General features: G+C 37.0%; 1 protein-coding gene across 1 annotated transcript; it reads left to right on the forward strand.

Annotated features, from left to right (window-relative positions):
- The first annotated feature begins 10,849 nt into the window (after nucleotides 1-10,849).
- Nucleotides 10,850-16,489, forward strand: LOC145947125 (uncharacterized). Its single transcript, XM_083056897.1, has 6 exons — nucleotides 10,850-10,874; nucleotides 13,165-13,469; nucleotides 13,745-13,960; nucleotides 14,311-14,531; nucleotides 15,934-16,110; nucleotides 16,219-16,489. The coding sequence occupies exons 1-6, from the start codon at nucleotides 10,850-10,852 to the stop codon at nucleotides 16,487-16,489; spliced, it is 1,215 nt and encodes a 404-aa protein (XP_082913023.1).
- The last annotated feature ends 760 nt before the right edge of the window (nucleotides 16,490-17,249 follow it).

The following is a 17,249-nucleotide window of genomic DNA, read 5'->3' on the forward strand; positions in this document are numbered from 1 at the left end:
GTTTTTTTGTTTTTACATTATTTAAAAGAGAAAACATTCTCTCCGGATCGGCATTAGAATTTGGAAGCGATCTAATAGTATTTATAACATTTTTTAAATTAGGATATTTAGCATTATTATTGGTGTCTCGACGTTGTAAAATTTCTTTCCAAGCATTATCAAAATTTAATTTAGTGAGGCTTTGTTTTTCTTCCATTGTAAAATCTAATGCTAATGCAATCCATTCTTTTTTTAAAGCATCTTCATCAAAACCGCTAATAGTTTTAATGACGAAAGAAACGTTATTGAATGATGTTTCTCTATTATAAAATAAGCTTACAAATGGTTGAAAAACTATTAATTGTGATAAAAATGTGTCATTTATTGATAATCTTTTACGAATTTCTTCTGCAGCAGTCACATAAAATGTTAAACAATTTTCTCGAATAATTTTAACAATGTCTACGTGACCTTCCAGTAGTAATTCGTTAAGATATTCCTCACATTCTGAACCCAAAGTAACTTCATTAAGATCTTTTTGATTCTCCTTTAGAGAGAATGCAATATTTTCAGAAAATGGTTGTAAATGCTCTTCTTTTAAAAAATTTTTGCAGATTTGGAAAAAAAATTTTTTGGATTTTGGTTGTAATAAATGAATTCTGGTTTCTAATGCTTGAAAAAATGCATTAAATGCATTAAAGAAATTTAAAGTATATTTTAAAAAAAGAAAATAACCTTTTTTTCTACGTTGTTCATCATAGACAGTAGATATTCTCCAGAATTTTTTTTTTCCCTTACAACCATTTCGGTAAGAAAATATTTAATTGTATCCCAAGATTCAAGAAGTCGTTCGACACATAAATAATGAGACAGCCAGCGTGTATCACATAATTTTAATATTTTGCGATTTGTTTTTTGGAAACATTCACAAAATTCTCTGAAAATTGCTGTACGTTTTGGGCTGCTGTTCAAATAATTAGAAATTTTTTTTATAAATTCATTGCAATACGCAGGTATTTTATTACATGCAGTATGCGCTGCTAATGCAGCGGAGTGGCAAGAGCATGTTAAAGTTAGTAAACGTGGACATAGTTCTTCCAACTTTTTTTTGAACAATAAATATTTCCCTATCATAACAGATGCGTTATCGCACGATAAGGCAACAATATTTGGAAATGGTATCTGCAGTTTCCACATTTCACATTTAAATGCCTGAAACAACTTTTCTGCGCTTGAATCTTTGGCATCAATATCGATTAATTTGACTAATTGCGAGCGAACATCTAATGTCTCCGAATCAACGTATCGGACAAAAAAGTCATCCATTTATTATTAGATATGTCTGATGTTTCGTCAATAAAAACTGATAACTTTGTATTTTGAATTTTATTGACGACACGATCCGTCTCAATCGGACACAAAACGTTTGTAATAATGCTTTTACATTTCGTTCGACTCATGCTCATGCTTTTCAATACGTCAGGATCTTCTCCTATTTGTTGAAAAAATGTAAGAATCTCTGTTGCATTTTGACGAGAAATGTTTTTATCAGCAATTAATGCTGCATATCTGATTTCCGCGGATTTTTTCGCTCATTAAATGGCAAAAGAGATTTATTTTGCATATTTAAATCTTCTAAATTTGATTGATTTTTTTCTAGATATTTTTTATATATATTTATATGTGTTTTGGATTCTGCATGACGATGGATTTGCGATAAACTACTAGCGATAGATTTATCGCAAATCAAACAAAAAAATAAACTTTCGTCATGTGGCACTTCACGCAACCAAAGTTTAAATTCTTCAATATCTAACCATTCTTTTTTAAATATTGATTTACGCGATTTTTTTATTGGTATCTCAACATTATCTTTACTATTATTATCAGATGATAATGTATTCTTTTTAATATTATTTTGATGATACGCAGAGTCAGCATGTCTTAATATGTATGTTGAATTGCACGAAAAAGTTTTACATATTGCATATACTGCTGTTACGTCCTGGCCTGCACGAAGGAAAGGCCGCTCGAAGGTCGTAACAGCGTTTTCCCGAAATCGGAGTGATTTCGGGTCGAACGGACTGTCTGGCCCTTTTGCAGATCAACGACTGGATAGTCGCTTTTACCTGGCTTATTTCGTCCGTTCGTCGGTCCTTTTCGATAAGGGAATTAAATCCCTTTTACGCGGGATAGGACCTTGTGCGATCTCGGGGGATATATGAAGGAACGCAGGGGTTTAAATAAGACTTTAAATTCGCGTAATGTAAATAATTATCATTTATTCAAAAAAAATAAAATCTTAATAATATTCGGAGAATTAGACATTTGAATTTGTGGACATGTATAAACAATTATATATGAGTGTGTGTGTAACGTTGATGTGCTATGAGGCGGTTGAGGATTCGCGTTGGCTTTTGATCGTCCCGTTTCAATCGGAGAGCGCGTTTCAATGCTCGACGGGCAGCGATTTCCACTACTTATTAAGTTTAGTCGCGATTCCGGGGATTTATTCACTTCCGTGATCGTAGAAGAATGAAAGTACGCACTGTTGGCTGTATATTATTTGGTGAGCGGGTTGGCAGCTATAGGTTGATCCTCAGGATCGATGGTTCCTTCGAGTGGTGTGGGCGAAGGTGTAGGTTGACTGGTAGCTGGTTGTTGAGCCCCGATGGTCACAATGTATGTTTAATGCGAGGATCCAGAAGTGTGTAACTGCCACGACGTAGGCGGAATTAATAGAGAGCGTTCTTGGAAGATTCGCTGCTTTTATACTATTCGTCTGCCCTTCCTATAGGGCAAAGGGCGTCTTCTTTTCTTGTGACTCATAGTCATACGTTCGGTGTTTAATCCCCTTTGCGCAATGTATTGCTTCCTTGTATGAAGAGTTCTTTCCTAATTCCGATCTTTGGTCTACTGATAGCGTGTGTCGATCGTGATATTTCAACATTACCTATGACTTATTGATCAAAGTGTAGGTTTCGTAATCTCACCGATCGAGTTGTTTCACAATCACTGTCTTTCTCCGTTTAATTCTTATAACTAATTTCGGTCTTATAATTAATATGTTCGCGAATCTGCGTAAATCGGGGAGGAGAAAAGAATCGTGCAGTCCACAGGACGTAACACCCCCCCATCTTAGACAAATGTTGGGGGTGTAACACAACATTTGCAAAAAAGAAATGAAAAATTTTCGATTATTTTCTTGCCGCGATTTACGAATATCGGTAGAAAGAACCACATTTAACCCGTTGGTTAATTGTGCTTCCTTTAGTTAACATGTATCTCTTTTTTTTAAAAGGAGGAAAGAAAGAGGCGACCACCAAAACCCCTTCCTTATTCTTTCGTTCTTTTCTTACATTTTTTTTATTTTATTTTATTACTGGTAAGGACGCGTTTCGTGCGCGTGGAATCTTTTTCCCTTTATTTGTCCATATCGATAAATAGGAGGTGTGAAATATTTTTGAAATAACACGCGGTTTACTGATCGTTGTCAGTGATTTATGGTTGTTTCCTTTTACCGTTCTTCTTTCCTTCTGGGAAACACAGCTTGGCCCGTCTACCAGGTGTTCGTAGTTAACGTATAGAAATTCTTCTATACATTCGATACATTCTTCTGCAGGTTTTATTAGTACGATTATTATTTCGCACTTAGTGCAGTTTGTTTGGTTGTCTGCTGAGTCCTTATGGACTAGATTGTGGGGTGGTAGTGTCATATACTCCTCCTTGGTTGATATTTTATTATAACATTCTTGGCAGATTTTAGAGTAGTCTTCAGTATTTTGATAGATGTTCCCCCGTGCTTGTATGACACATCGGATTTCCATCAATTTTAAATAAGTTTCAGGGTGATCTTGTGGTCTCACGCCGTCGATGGGTCTTTGCCGTATTTCTTCTGTTATTTCAGGAGTCCATTGGAGTTGATGATATATTGGCATTGTTATACTGGAACTGACGATCAGGTAGTTTTTCTATAGAATGGAAAATGATTCCACGTTCACGATTACGAAGAATATTAAACTAAAATATTGGTGTATACGTGTTGGTTATATATATATATATATATATATATATATATATATATATATATATGTTTTCATTTATAAGGCGGGTTCGACGTCGGCTGTGATTTTTGTGTGCAGCTCTGCATGTCCTAGTTTGACAAGTACTCTAACGTTGTATGCTCTGTTGAATTCGCTGTCGGTTTTCATATGTAGTTTTACGAGTGCCGCTCCTTGTCTCAAGGGATGTATGATGTTAATCCATCCTTGTTATTTTTCTAGAAGGAGTTGACATAAGGCGTGTCCTCCTGGGCCAAGTGGTTTTGTTGGTGGGGGCCTTGGTATAGGCTAACCCGCAGATAATGGCCTGCCATGGCAATTCTTTGAATCTATCTTCTAGGATGTAAACATCATTCGCGTGGTACCAGGTTGTCCTGCTCCAGTCGCCTAGTACTACTTGGACCATCCAGATAGGCTTGTCGATGCTTCTGATGAAGCCGCGTTTCCACGTTTATTATTAGATATTGGTTTGATGTGCGATATTCGTAAACGATTAGGATGTACTATGCGGCTGTTTTTCTTTATTTTGATCTTTACATTATTTTTATTTAATATCTCTAAAATTTCATGAGGTCCGGTATACTGGTCTCCGAATTTACCTGGTTTCGGTCCTTTTAACAAGAATACCTGATCTCCGGGTTTAAAGGTCTGAGGGTTTAATTTTTTGTCGTAATATTTTTTTGATTTGACTTTTGCTGTTACTACGTTTTCGCGCGCATTACGTTGAATCGTGTGAAGTTGTGTGACAAGATTTATTAAATAGTCTTCATAATTTGCTAATTTATCTTCAGGTGGAAGAAGTTCATTTGACGGAACTCGTGCTATTTTTCCGAAAACTAGTTCGTACGGAGTGTGTTTTGTGGCTTCGTGTATGTACGCTAGTATTATAATTGAACATAGCTAATCCGATCCATCTGTCCCATTGTTTTTGCTCGTTTGCGTATTGTTTTAAGTATTCGCTGAGTGCGTGATGTGATCTCTCCAATGATCCGTTTGATTGAGGATGAAAAGCTGTTATGCGAAATTTTCGTATTTTGAATAATTTGGCAATTTTCTTCATTAAATCGCTAATAAAATTTCTTCCTTGATCTGTAAGTATAGCTTTCGGCGCTCCGAGCACGCAAATAAAACGGTCTACAAAGGCTTCCGCAATGGTTTCTGAGGTTTGGTCAGGTAGCGGTATCCCCATACAATATTTTGTTAGCTGATCTTGTAATGTTAATATATTCGTTGCCTCTTTCGGTCTTAGGTAGTGGGCCTACGATATCCATAGCTACTTTATCAAGCGAAGTGCCAGGCGTGTCTGTGATTATCATTGGTTGTTTTGTTTTAACTCGAACGAGTTTTTTCAGTTGACATTGTAAACATTGTTGTATGTGTTTTTGAACGTCTGATTTCAAATTTTCCCAATAATAATTGTGTTTAATTCTATTATATGTTTTGGTTACTCCGCGGTGTCCTCCTGTTGGTGAGCAATGCATTTCGTCGATTATGACAGAACGCAAATCCTTCGGTAGATATTTAATTTGTCCATTGCAAATAATTATTTTCGTAGTTGAGTTAATAAATATCAATTGTAGTTGTACCTTGATATTGTTCCAGGGAACGTTATTAATGAAATCGGTTTTTGCAATGCTAATTGTTTCTAATTTTAAATTTTTGATAACGTTATTTAAATCTTTCAAGGTTTTTAAGATGTGATCTAGAGTTGCCGTAGGGCCTACTCGTTATTCGTCGTTAACAGGTAGCGCGATATGATAGTAGTGTTTGTATTTTATGGCCTTGGCTTTGCCCAAGGTAAGAGATCCTAAATTTGGTAGTTCGTTTCGCTCGGAAAGTTTCTGAGATCCTGAGTCTAAAGGATTTCCTTGGGTGTCGACAAAATATGCTACGTTATCTTTTCGTAGGAATAATAATTCGCGAGAATCTATGATGTTGCTTTTAATTATTTTATTTTCGATAATTCTGGGTTTCGCTTTCCTTGCCTTTAGATTTTGATTTATAATGTCTTCTTCGTCTTCTTCTTCCTCTTCGGTGTCGAGGTCCTTGTCTGATGTGTCGTTTTTTTCTTTGTTTTGTTCAATATTATCTTCTTCCTTAGTGGTTTTTTGTTTATTACCTTGTCCTGCAGTTTGGCTTCTTGTCTGTATCTTGTCTATTCTGTCTTGTTTAGGTGGATCGTGTATTAATACTTTTTCTGTAGTTTGTATTATGGTCGGTTCATTTATTTCTTCGAGTGTAAAAGGTATAGAATCGTTATTGTTTTTGACAAAATTAGCTTCAGGTATGGGTTCTTCGTTATCTGAGAGATATAAATGAAAATCGTCTTCCTCTTCTTCTTCTTCGCTATCTGATTCTTCTAACATTTTTGAAATTATTTCTGCATCTGCGGGGTTGTTTGGATTTAAGGTTTTTCTTTCTTTTATTAGTTTACAATCGATTTCTTCTAGATTTATTGGATTTCTTGATAATGCGTCTGCATTTACGTTAGTTATTCCTGCCTTATATACGACATCGCAATCGTATTCGGCTAATTTTAGTCTCCAGTGTAATATTCGCATGTTTGCGTCTTGAGCATTTTTAAACCATAATAATGGTTTATGATCGGTGACTAATGTAAATTTTCTCCCATATAAATACGGTCGAAAATGTTTGACGCAATATACTATAGCTAAAGCTTCCTTTTCGTATGTGTCATATTTTATTTCGTTATCGGTGAGGGTACTAGAAGCGTACGCGATCGGTCGGTCTTTATTTATTTCTCCCTGTGATAATATTCCTCCTATTGCTATTCCTGATGCGTCTGTGGTTAAGATAAATGGTTTCGAAAAGTTAGGATATTGCAATACAGGTTCTTCACATAATTTTTGTTTTAAAATTTCGAATGATTCTTCTTGTACGGCTGTTCATTCAAAGCGGGTGTCGTTTTTCAGTAAAGAAGTAAGTGGTTTTGCAAATTTAGAAAAGTTCGGTATGAATCGTCTATAATAACCTGCAAGTCCCAAAAATTGTTTAATATTCTTCGGTGTTTTGGGTCTCGGAAATTGTTGTACTGCTTCTAATTTTTTTTTGTTCAGGTTTTACTCCATCTTTGCTAATTACGTGTCCTAAATATGTTACTTCATTTTTTAGAAATTCACATTTGCCTGGTTGTAATTTTAAGTTGGCTTTACGAAGTCGCTCTATTAATGCGTTATATTTTCGTTCATGTTCTTCTACAGAGGTAGCATAAATAACAATGTCGTCCATATAGACAAATAATTCCTCGCCTTGTAATCCAGTCAATACTAGGTCCATTAATCGTTGAAAGGTAGCAGGTGCATTTTTTAATCCGAAAGGCATTCGGTCGAATTCATAATGACCGAAAGGAGTGGTAAATGCTGTTTTATGACTGTCGGCAGGATCCATTTTTATTTGATGGAATCCGGAAGCTAGATCGCATACTGAGAAGTACTGTGCTCCTCCTAATTGATCCAATATATCTACGATGTTGGGTAATGGATAAGCGTCACCGATAGTTTTGTCGTTTAACGCTCGAAAATCGAGAACCATTCTCCAGCGTTTGTTTCCCTTCGAGTCTCCTTTCTTTGGCACGATCCATATGGGCGTATTATAAGGTGATTGAGACGGTTTTACGATGCTTCCTTCTAACAGTTCTTCTACCTGCTTCTTTATTTCTTCTTTGTGTAATGGCGGGAATCTATACTGACGAGTGTTAATCGGTCGATCATCTATAGTGGTTATTTGATGTTGTAAAACATGAGTAGCGGTCAGTTTTTCTCCAGGAATATGAAATCGATCTTGACTGTTTGTTATTAATTTTAATACGTTCTCTTGTTCTTCTTTATTTAGATGTTCTAACCGCAGTAATTCCATAATTTGAGTAAATCGAGTTTCCTTTGGTTGTTCGGAAACTACTAGGCAGTTATGTAGATCGATATTTTCTACATTAATTTGGTGTTTTTCTTTATGATTTAATTTTCGTTTTCGTGGGAAATTTTTTATAATTTCTTGAGATTTGTCAAATAAGGATGCTGAGATTTTTGGAGACGGTCCTTTTTTATTCTTGACTGTTTTATTATTTATTTTTTCAATATCTTTATTATATTCTTGAGCTTCTTTTAGAAGATTTTCCATTGTAACTTGAGAGGTTTCTAATTCATTTTCATTATTTATAACAGATAATCCAGTTTTTGGAAATGTAAGTTTTGGAAGGGATAAACGATCCTTTGAATTTTTGGAAAAAGGTTGTGTCGAATTATGAAATGAGGTTTGGTAACTTCCCTCTTCGGAATCGACGGAGCTAGAATTTTCTGACAAGGTTTGACATTTTTCCTTCGAAATTCTAGGAATTTTTTCTTTTGGGAGATTTTTATAACTTTCTTCTCCAATAATTTTTGGATTATCAAAATTTTGAGAAGAGGTTTGGTAACTTCCCTCTTCAAGGATTTCTGGATCATTATAATTTTCAGGAGAGGTTTGGTAACTTCCCTCTCCAAGGATTTTTGATTTATTATAATTTTCAGGAGAGGTTTGGTAACTTCCCTCTAAAAGGATTTTTGGATTATTATAATTTTCGTTTAAATAATTTTTATTCCCTCTCTTACTTTTAATTTTATTCTTTCCTTGAATCATTATTGAAAATTCATCCTCATTGTCTCTAAATATCATCGTATCTTTATCTTCATGGTCTGTGTTAACGTTAGTCTGGTCGTTATCTGACCCTTCTTTCTTGTTATCAATAATTTCGATATCGTCGTTAAATAGTTCGTTCAGTGGTTTTAAACGAAGTGTCGGTACGCGAACTTCTATTTCTTCATCTAGAGTGCTTATGACATTTAGATATGCTTTTCCAGAAATAGTTTCTACGATAGTATCTCCTAGGAAAATTCCATGTTCTATTTTTAATTTCGGTATATATCCTATTTTAATCTCAGGGTTCTCTATCCTCACAAAAAATAGCGATTCTGATCTTGGAGATACTATTATGGTTTCCGGGGAGAAAAAGGGCACATTAATTCCGGAAATATCTAAATGTCCTTGAGCGTAATCTATTTTTGAAAAAGTTTGTTTGAAGAAATCGTTTCCTAATATTCCGGATTGTGGAATCGGAAAATCGTTGGCAACGATGTGAAATAATACCGGTAATTCAAAAAGTGTTAGTGTAATTTCTCCTAGGGTATAGACAGGATAATTGTTTATGCCATTTAATTTTAAAATATTCGAATAATTAATACTTGTATTTTTGGGCACAAAATTTTCTTTAATTATATTCGGTCCGGATCCCGTGTCTAACATAAAGGTTATTTGAGTGGTAATTTTATCGATTTCAACCTGTACCGTAGGCACGCGACTATGTTTGTCGAGGCTTACAGTTACAGGCCTGATTTCGGGTTCGTAGTTATTTACTTGGCTTGCCGCTGCACGGATGGGTGTGATGTTCGCTCGGCCCCCGATTTTACATCCGATGTCGAGGGTCCGTTGTAGTTTCCTTGCTCTTTTTCTTTGCGGCGATTGTTACTCGTAATTCGTAATTGACATGTATCGAGAAGATGGCCCTGTTCTTTGCAATATCGGCAGAATAAATTGTCTTTATGTGTTGGTATTGGATTGATTTTAGAGCGGCAATTTCTAGAGATATGGCCATAATTGTTACAAGTTTGACACACGATATTAGTATTGCGTTCATTTTGTTTCTTCCAACAATTATTAGCCGAGTGACCGGATTTATCGCACCATTGGCAAATTACTAAAGATTTATTTGTTTGTTGATTAAAGTTATTCTGTCGACATGATTTTGCATTATGACCAATCTTAGAGCATAATTGACAAGTAATGACCTTTTCCTGAATTACGTTAATTGATTGTCGAGATCGTGGGTCGCGTAACCGACATTTATCTGCGCTATGCCCGCGTTTTTTACAAATTTGACAGATTAAAATATCCGTTCTTGTGTTTCCGAAAGGATTTTGATTTTGTGGTGAAAGTTGAGTGAGCTTTCGACAACTACTTGCTGCATGTCCTTCTTTATAACAGATTTGGCAGACTTCTCGAGATAGATTAACAGGTAGCGGTGAATGTTGACTTGATTTAGCGCCTTGTCGTAAATCTGTCATTTGTTGAAGCTCTCTTTCTATTTTTAACGCGTCGGCCACGGTTTCCTGTACGTTTAAGTCTCGTGCTATTCTTTGTTCTATTTCGGGTTTTAGTCCTCTAATAAAGCATTTACACATATCTGTTTCTATAGTTGCTTTTATATCCTGTTCAGGCATGGCGTTCCCTGAGCTTCGATATGCCTCTAGTATTTGTTTTCCGAGAAGTTTAACCCGATTCGCGTAAGTGACGACATCTTCATTATTTTTCTGATAAACGCAACCTAATTCTCCTTGTAATTGATAGACATTTTTGGAGGGACCGTAAATTTTCTTCAAATACGTTGTTAATGCAGCTACGGTATTAAAATCTTGATCTTGTATAGTACGACGCGCTTCCCCCACTATTCGCGTTCTTATAATTTTAGCGAATTGACACTCTGCCTCTTTAGGGAGCATAGATTTTGCTTCCTCGCATCCCTCAATAAAATAATTTAGTGGGGTGTTACTACCGTCAAAAAAGGGAACGGCTTCGACCGCGTATTTTAAAGTGGCGAAAGGATTAGCGTTAGCCATGTTTATTGGTGGACCTCCGGATTCGCCGTTAGAATTATCGATATTAATTTTGAAAATCTGATTTTTTGAGTCAATAAATTCGACTTGGTCGGATTCGTCGGGTAATTCACTTATTTCGGTTAAATTAGAATCTCCTAAAAAATGTACGTGTCGAGGCGTAGATGCTGTGAATTTTGATTTAGATTCACGTGTGTTCTGTGTGGTGTTTCTAACGCGGTCTTGTAAAGTTCATCTATTTCGTCTTTGTCCGTTGTGCTTCTAGTCCCTTTACTCATTCCTATTCCCAAAGATCGCACATTTCAATCCCGGACGAGCCCCCAATTAAACGTATGTTACGTCCTGGCCTGCACGAAGGAAAGGCCGCTCGAAGGTCGTAACAGCGTTTTCCCGAAATCGGAGTGATTTCGGGTCGAACGGACTGTCTGGCCCTTTTGCAGGTCAACGACTGGATAGTCGCTTTTACCTGGCTTATTTCAGGGGTCCGTTCGTCGGTCCTTTTCGGTAAGGGAATTAAATCCCTTTTACGCGGGATAGGACCTTGTGCGATCTCGGGGGATATATGAAGAAACGCAGGGGTTTAAATAAGACTTTAAATTCGCGTAATGTAAATAATTATCATTTATTCAAAAAAAATAAAATCTTAATAATATTCGGAGAATTAGACATTTGAATTTGTGGACATGTATAAACAATTATATATGAGTGTGTGTGTAACGTTGATGTGCTATGAGGCGGTTGAGGATTCGCGTTGGCTTTTGATCGTCTCGTTTCAATCGGAGAGCGCGTTTCAATGCTCGACGAGGCAGCGATTTCCACTACTTATTAAGTTTAGTCGCGATTCCGGGGATTTATTCACTTCCGTGATCGTAGAAGAATGAAAGTACTCACTGTATATTATTTGGTGAGCGGGTTGGCAGCTATAGGTTGATCTTCAGGATCGATGGTTCCTTCGAGTGGTGTGGGCGAAGGTGTAGGTTGACTGGTAGCTGGTTGTTGAGCCCCGACGGTCACAAAATATATGTTTAATGCGAGGATCCAGAAGTGTGTAACTGCCACGACGTAGGCGGAATTAATAGAGAGCATTCTTGGAAGATTCGCTGCTTTTATACTATTCGTCTGCCCTTCCTATAGGGCAAAGGGCGTCTTCTTTTCTTGTGACTCATAGTCATACGTTCGGTGTTTAATCCCCTTTGCGCAACGTATTGCTTCCTTGTATGAAGAGTTCTTTCCTAATTCCGATCTTTGGTCTACTGATAGCGTGTGTCGATCGTGATATTTCAACATTACCTATGACTTATTGATCAAAGTGTAGGTTTCGTAATCTCACCGATCGAGTTGTTTCACAATCACTGTCTTTCTCCGTTTAATTCTTATAACTAATTTCGGTCTTATAATTAATATGTTCGCGGAACGCGAATCTGCGTAAATCGGGGAGGAGAAAAGAATCGTGCAGTCCACAGGACGTAACACTGCAATAAAATAAAGACTACTATCAGATGATACTTTACATACCCAAGATTTGTATCGGTCGTCTGTAAGCCAAGCTTCTGCAAAACTTCGCTTACGAGCTTTTCGGGGCTTCGTTAATTCAACACATATTTTTCGTTACTTTATACTATTTGTTAAAGCGAAATATATATACTGATCAAGAGCTAATTGCTCGAAAACGAGAGATGTTTATAGTAAAACGGTCTACAGCTGACTCGACGAATTTCGAAGACATAAATGTCAAAAACCTGTCGCTAGATTTTATTGTGTCAAACAGCTGATTGGAGAGCTGCTTGACAAGACAAGACGCGCGGTAAAACGATCAACACGCGCAAAAAAGGTAAACACGGCTCGTCGGGAAGCCGAATATAATGATTGAAATACATTTCCCAATATACAATATTTTAAATTTTTTGACGGAAGAAACCACCACCTTCTCACAGTTTCCGTTGAGCAACAATATGTACGTCGTACATTAGTACAAAATAAATAGGGAATAAAAAGAATAAAATCTTAAACAATATTTATAAATTAAAATATTATTTTATTACAATTATTTCTTTAAAGATAAAAAATCTTTTTTAATAGAAAGGTGTATATATTGGCCAAGAGTGGATTTTTATATATAAAATATACTTATAATTATTATTAATTAATAATTATTTTTAATTAAAATTTTAAATATAAGTTACTTAATTTATGTTTAAAATATATTAATTTTATTAATATTATTTTATAATATTAAATATATTTTTTATATTTTATATTTTCTTTTTGCATATTGGGTTGCATCGCCTACTCGCTATCGCCAGTATTCCGGATTCGCTCGAAATTCGTAGCTCTATTCTATCAAAAGAAAATAAAGGACAAAAGATATATACCTGTCCTCTTCTACAAATGTTCGAAGGACAAGGGTTCTCATCTTTTCGGTGCGCTCTGCGCTGCCGACCTACCTCCTCCACTGCAAGATGACTGTCGCGAAGTGGCTGTCGCGCGTGAAATCTTGCATCACTGGTCCGTCGACGGTTTCGTGGCGTCTGTGAACGCGGCCCTGAGGAAAAACGAGGAGGCTCCTAAGCTGGACAGCGCAGCCTCCCGTCTAGAGAGTTACGACGTCGTGGAATCTAAAGGTCTCGATGAGGAGGTGGAGAAACTGATCAAACTGTACAGCAATCTCGACATTACCACGACGCCGATGCCCGGGTGTCCGAAGGGCAGCCTGAGAACCCTCCTTCGAGAGAAGGATTTGAAACTCAGAGACGCCACCAGCAAAGTATGCGACAATGTTATTTATTGTTAGTCAGATCAAAATTACTTTTATATGAATAAAATAAAACTATATTCAGAAATATAAGTATATGAGATTAAAAGAGAATATCCATGATTGTCAATAATAAGCGAAATAATTGAAAATAATTCTGTTGTAATTTGACTTATTTTATGAAGTAGTTTCTATAGCTAATTTTTTTCTATATCTTAAAGATAGCAATTATTTAATTCTCACTGTGTTGAAATAAGAAATTACGGTCTATTAATTATCCTTTACAGATGGAAGTGCACGTACTATTATTGACCGACATGCTATTGATTTGCAAATCTACAACGAAAAAAATGTTTAAGATCATTAGGCAACCGTATGTTGTCGACCGCATACGAATACACGAGGTCAAAGAACCGTCCAGTATAGGATTGGTTTATCTTAACGAGTACGGGACAGTTTCGGCCGCTTTAATCCTGAGCGCCGGTGACCCGAAACTAGCCAAGGTGACTCGACAAACATCACGAATTACGACAAAGTTCGCGGAATGTTGATTCACTGTTCCGTTCGATTTAGATTCGTTTGTAGTGTACCTTCATTAACGACGGTCTTCACTAATGTCGCTTAACTAGATATAATTATAGTTGAAATTAAATTTTTATCTTTCTTTGTAACTAACAACATGTATATACATAATGCAATTTTTTAATAATCTAGAGAAGATTGAATTAATTAAATTTAAAGTTAAAATTGGTCGATGTCGGTGAAACCGCAAACCTTCATGATTTTAGCTAATGCGGTTTCTAGTTTACGAGCGGAAGTTGTTTTAAACTAACAGTACCACATGCTTTTTCAGTCGTGGATGGAATCCTTGAGACACGCTCAGCAACAATTCGTATTGATGAAAGCACCGTCGCTCGGTGCCGAGCCAGTAATGAATCTGGCACCAGTTAGCAGGCAACCGAGTACTTTGGGCGACGGCGATTTCGAAACGGAAGAGTGCGAGGGGACCTTTCCAAGAACTCCGCGTGGCAGTAGCAGAGCCTCACATGTTAGCAGTCTCGCTCATAGTCATAGGTACGAGGTGTGTTCAAAAAGTATCGCGAATTTTGAATTTTCGCGGGTTACGTATATTCGAATTTTTTTGTGGCGTTATGTTGGTACTCATGTCTCTCACTTATGCCGACAAGCTCGGCCATTTTGAATGTTCACTTAATTGTTGACAGCTGCTTTGCTTGCACGTGTTTTGGATCGTCTTCGATTTTTACCTATTCAAAAAAATGGATCAAAGAACCTGTATCAAATTTTGTGTGAAAAACGAAATTAAGTGCGCGGATGCATTCCGAATGTTGACTGTGGCATACGGAGAAGCTACCTTGGACCGAAGCAACGTTTATCGGTGGTACAAAATGTTCTCAGAAGGCCGAGAAGATGTGAACGACGAAGAGCGTGCCGGACGCCCGAGCACTTCAACAACAGACGAAAAAATTAATGAAGTGGAGAAAATGGTATTGGCCAATCGTCGAATCACCGTTAGAGAAGTTGCTGAGGACCTAGACATATCGATTGGCTCGTGCCATTCGATTTTTATCAATGATTTGGGCATGAGACGGGTCGCCGCGAAATTCGTACCAAAATTGCTCAATTGCGACCAAAAACAGCATCGCATGAACATTGCTAATGAGATGTTGGACTCTGTCCGCGACGACCCAAATTTGCTCCAGAGGGTCATAACTGGTGGCGAATCGTGGGTTTATGGTTATGACGTGGAAACTAAAGCTCAATCATCTCAATGGAAGCTGCCGCACGAACCAAGACCGAAAAAAGCGCGCCAAGTTCGGTCGAATGTGAAAGTTTTGCTTACAGTTTTCTTCGATTGCAGGGGCGTGGTGCATCATGAGTTCTTGTCACAGGGTAGAACGGTCAATAAGGAATATTATCTGCAAGTTATGCGCAATTTGCGCGAAGCAATCCGCCAGAAACGCCCGGATTTGTGGAAGAACAAAAATTGGCTTTTGCACCACGATAACGCCCCTGCTCACACATCGTTGCTTGTGCGCGACTTTTTGGCCAAAAACAACACACTAATGATGCCGCAGCCACCGTATTCCCCAGATCTGGCCCCCTGTGACTTTTTCTTGTTCCCTAAACTGAAGAGGCCCATGAAAGGACGACGTTACGCTACGCTTGACGAGATAAAGACGGCATCGAAGGAGGAGCTGAACAAGATAAAAAAAAATGATTTTTTGAAGTGCTTCGAAGATTGGAAAAACCGTTGGCACAAGTGTATAATATCTCATGGGGATTACTTTGAAGGGGACAAAATAGATATTCATGAATAAATAAATAATTTTTGAAAAAACACAAAATTCGCGATACTTTTTGAACACACCTCGTATGTTTCGAAAAGTAAAAAAAAAGAAATCTCGAAGTCTTGTTGTATTTAAAATGCCTATAAAATGCGTTCCATCATTTCTAGCGGTAGTATGGAGATGGAAGGCGCGTCTCAGGGAAGTAGCAGCTTTCTACCCAGTTATAATCCGAGCAGAAACGTCAGCGTGGAGACGAACGAACAACCGCGAGCGTCGAGTTCGTTGTCGTCGGAGGAAGGTGGCGAATCGAGTTCCGGGCATAATCACAGATCCATGCACATAAGGTGAGCGCGATGTTGAAACGTCAACAAACTTTCGCGATTTCACATTGATGAATCGCAAAGTAAATGGACTGTAATAACATCTCTATTAAAACTCATTGTCCGAATCAGGCGTTCGTTATTGAGTAAATCACCGACGCCGAACACGCTGAGTGTCCAAGTATCGTATTCGAGTCTGGGTCAATCGCTACCCAATCTAACACTGGCTACCTCACCGCAAACTTCTACCGTGTCGCCGACTCCACCGAACTCATTGCTCATCGTGCCGCAGATGACAAAGAGCAAAGACACCCTGCTCTCACCAGGACACCGAGGTAGCAATTACCGACGCGGATCTCTGTGCCTGCGTTTGTCACACTTTTCCGGGACCGAATTTCAATAAAAGACGCACTAACGTAGTCTTGCACACTCTCTAACTCTGCACGCTGATTAGATCATAGTAACATGTAAATTACTATATCACGAGTACTTCTTATTTAGAGCTTCTCTATTTCAAAACCACATGTCTTAATGCCATTTGCTTATTTGTATATTTGTGTTGTATCTTTTTTTACATTTATTTTACACAATTATTTTGCGATAATCAATTGCTTATGTTGTGTCTTGTAATATCCTTCATCTACAAATTCTATGTTAATCTCGGTATTAAGATTTTTTTTTGCGCTGAAGATGGCCCTAAGAAGGATCCGAAACGTCCGCGAATATTTTATTAAGATAATTTGGATCTAAATAAACGATGTGCGTTTGAATGCTTATATAATACATTTAATTTTTTAAAAAATTGCGCCCTATTAACAGCGCCTAGGCTCATATTGCCATTTACTCAGTTTAATGTTTATTTTACAACTTTTGTCAAAAATATAATTTTTATCTTGTTTTTTTATTTTCGGGATTGAAAGATTAGAAAAGATTGGCTATTTTAATCAAAATTCTTCATTAATAATTAAGTGTATAAATTGATAAATAATAATATATAGACATTTTCATTCATCTGTTGCACATGTTTGTTTACATATTTATAAATTGTATTTTAAGAAAACATAATCATATAGGAATGTACATTTTCCAAGAAGTGAAGAAGATAATACGTTATCATGCGATTGTAGCATGTATCGTGAAATTATTCGTTACGTGTTACATAA

The sequence above is a fragment of the Prenolepis imparis genome, unplaced genomic scaffold (assembly GCF_030444845.1).
Source record: "Prenolepis imparis isolate NDT839.2.m4 unplaced genomic scaffold, iyPreImpa1.0 SCAF_46, whole genome shotgun sequence".
Classification (NCBI taxonomy): domain Eukaryota; kingdom Metazoa; phylum Arthropoda; class Insecta; order Hymenoptera; family Formicidae; genus Prenolepis; species Prenolepis imparis.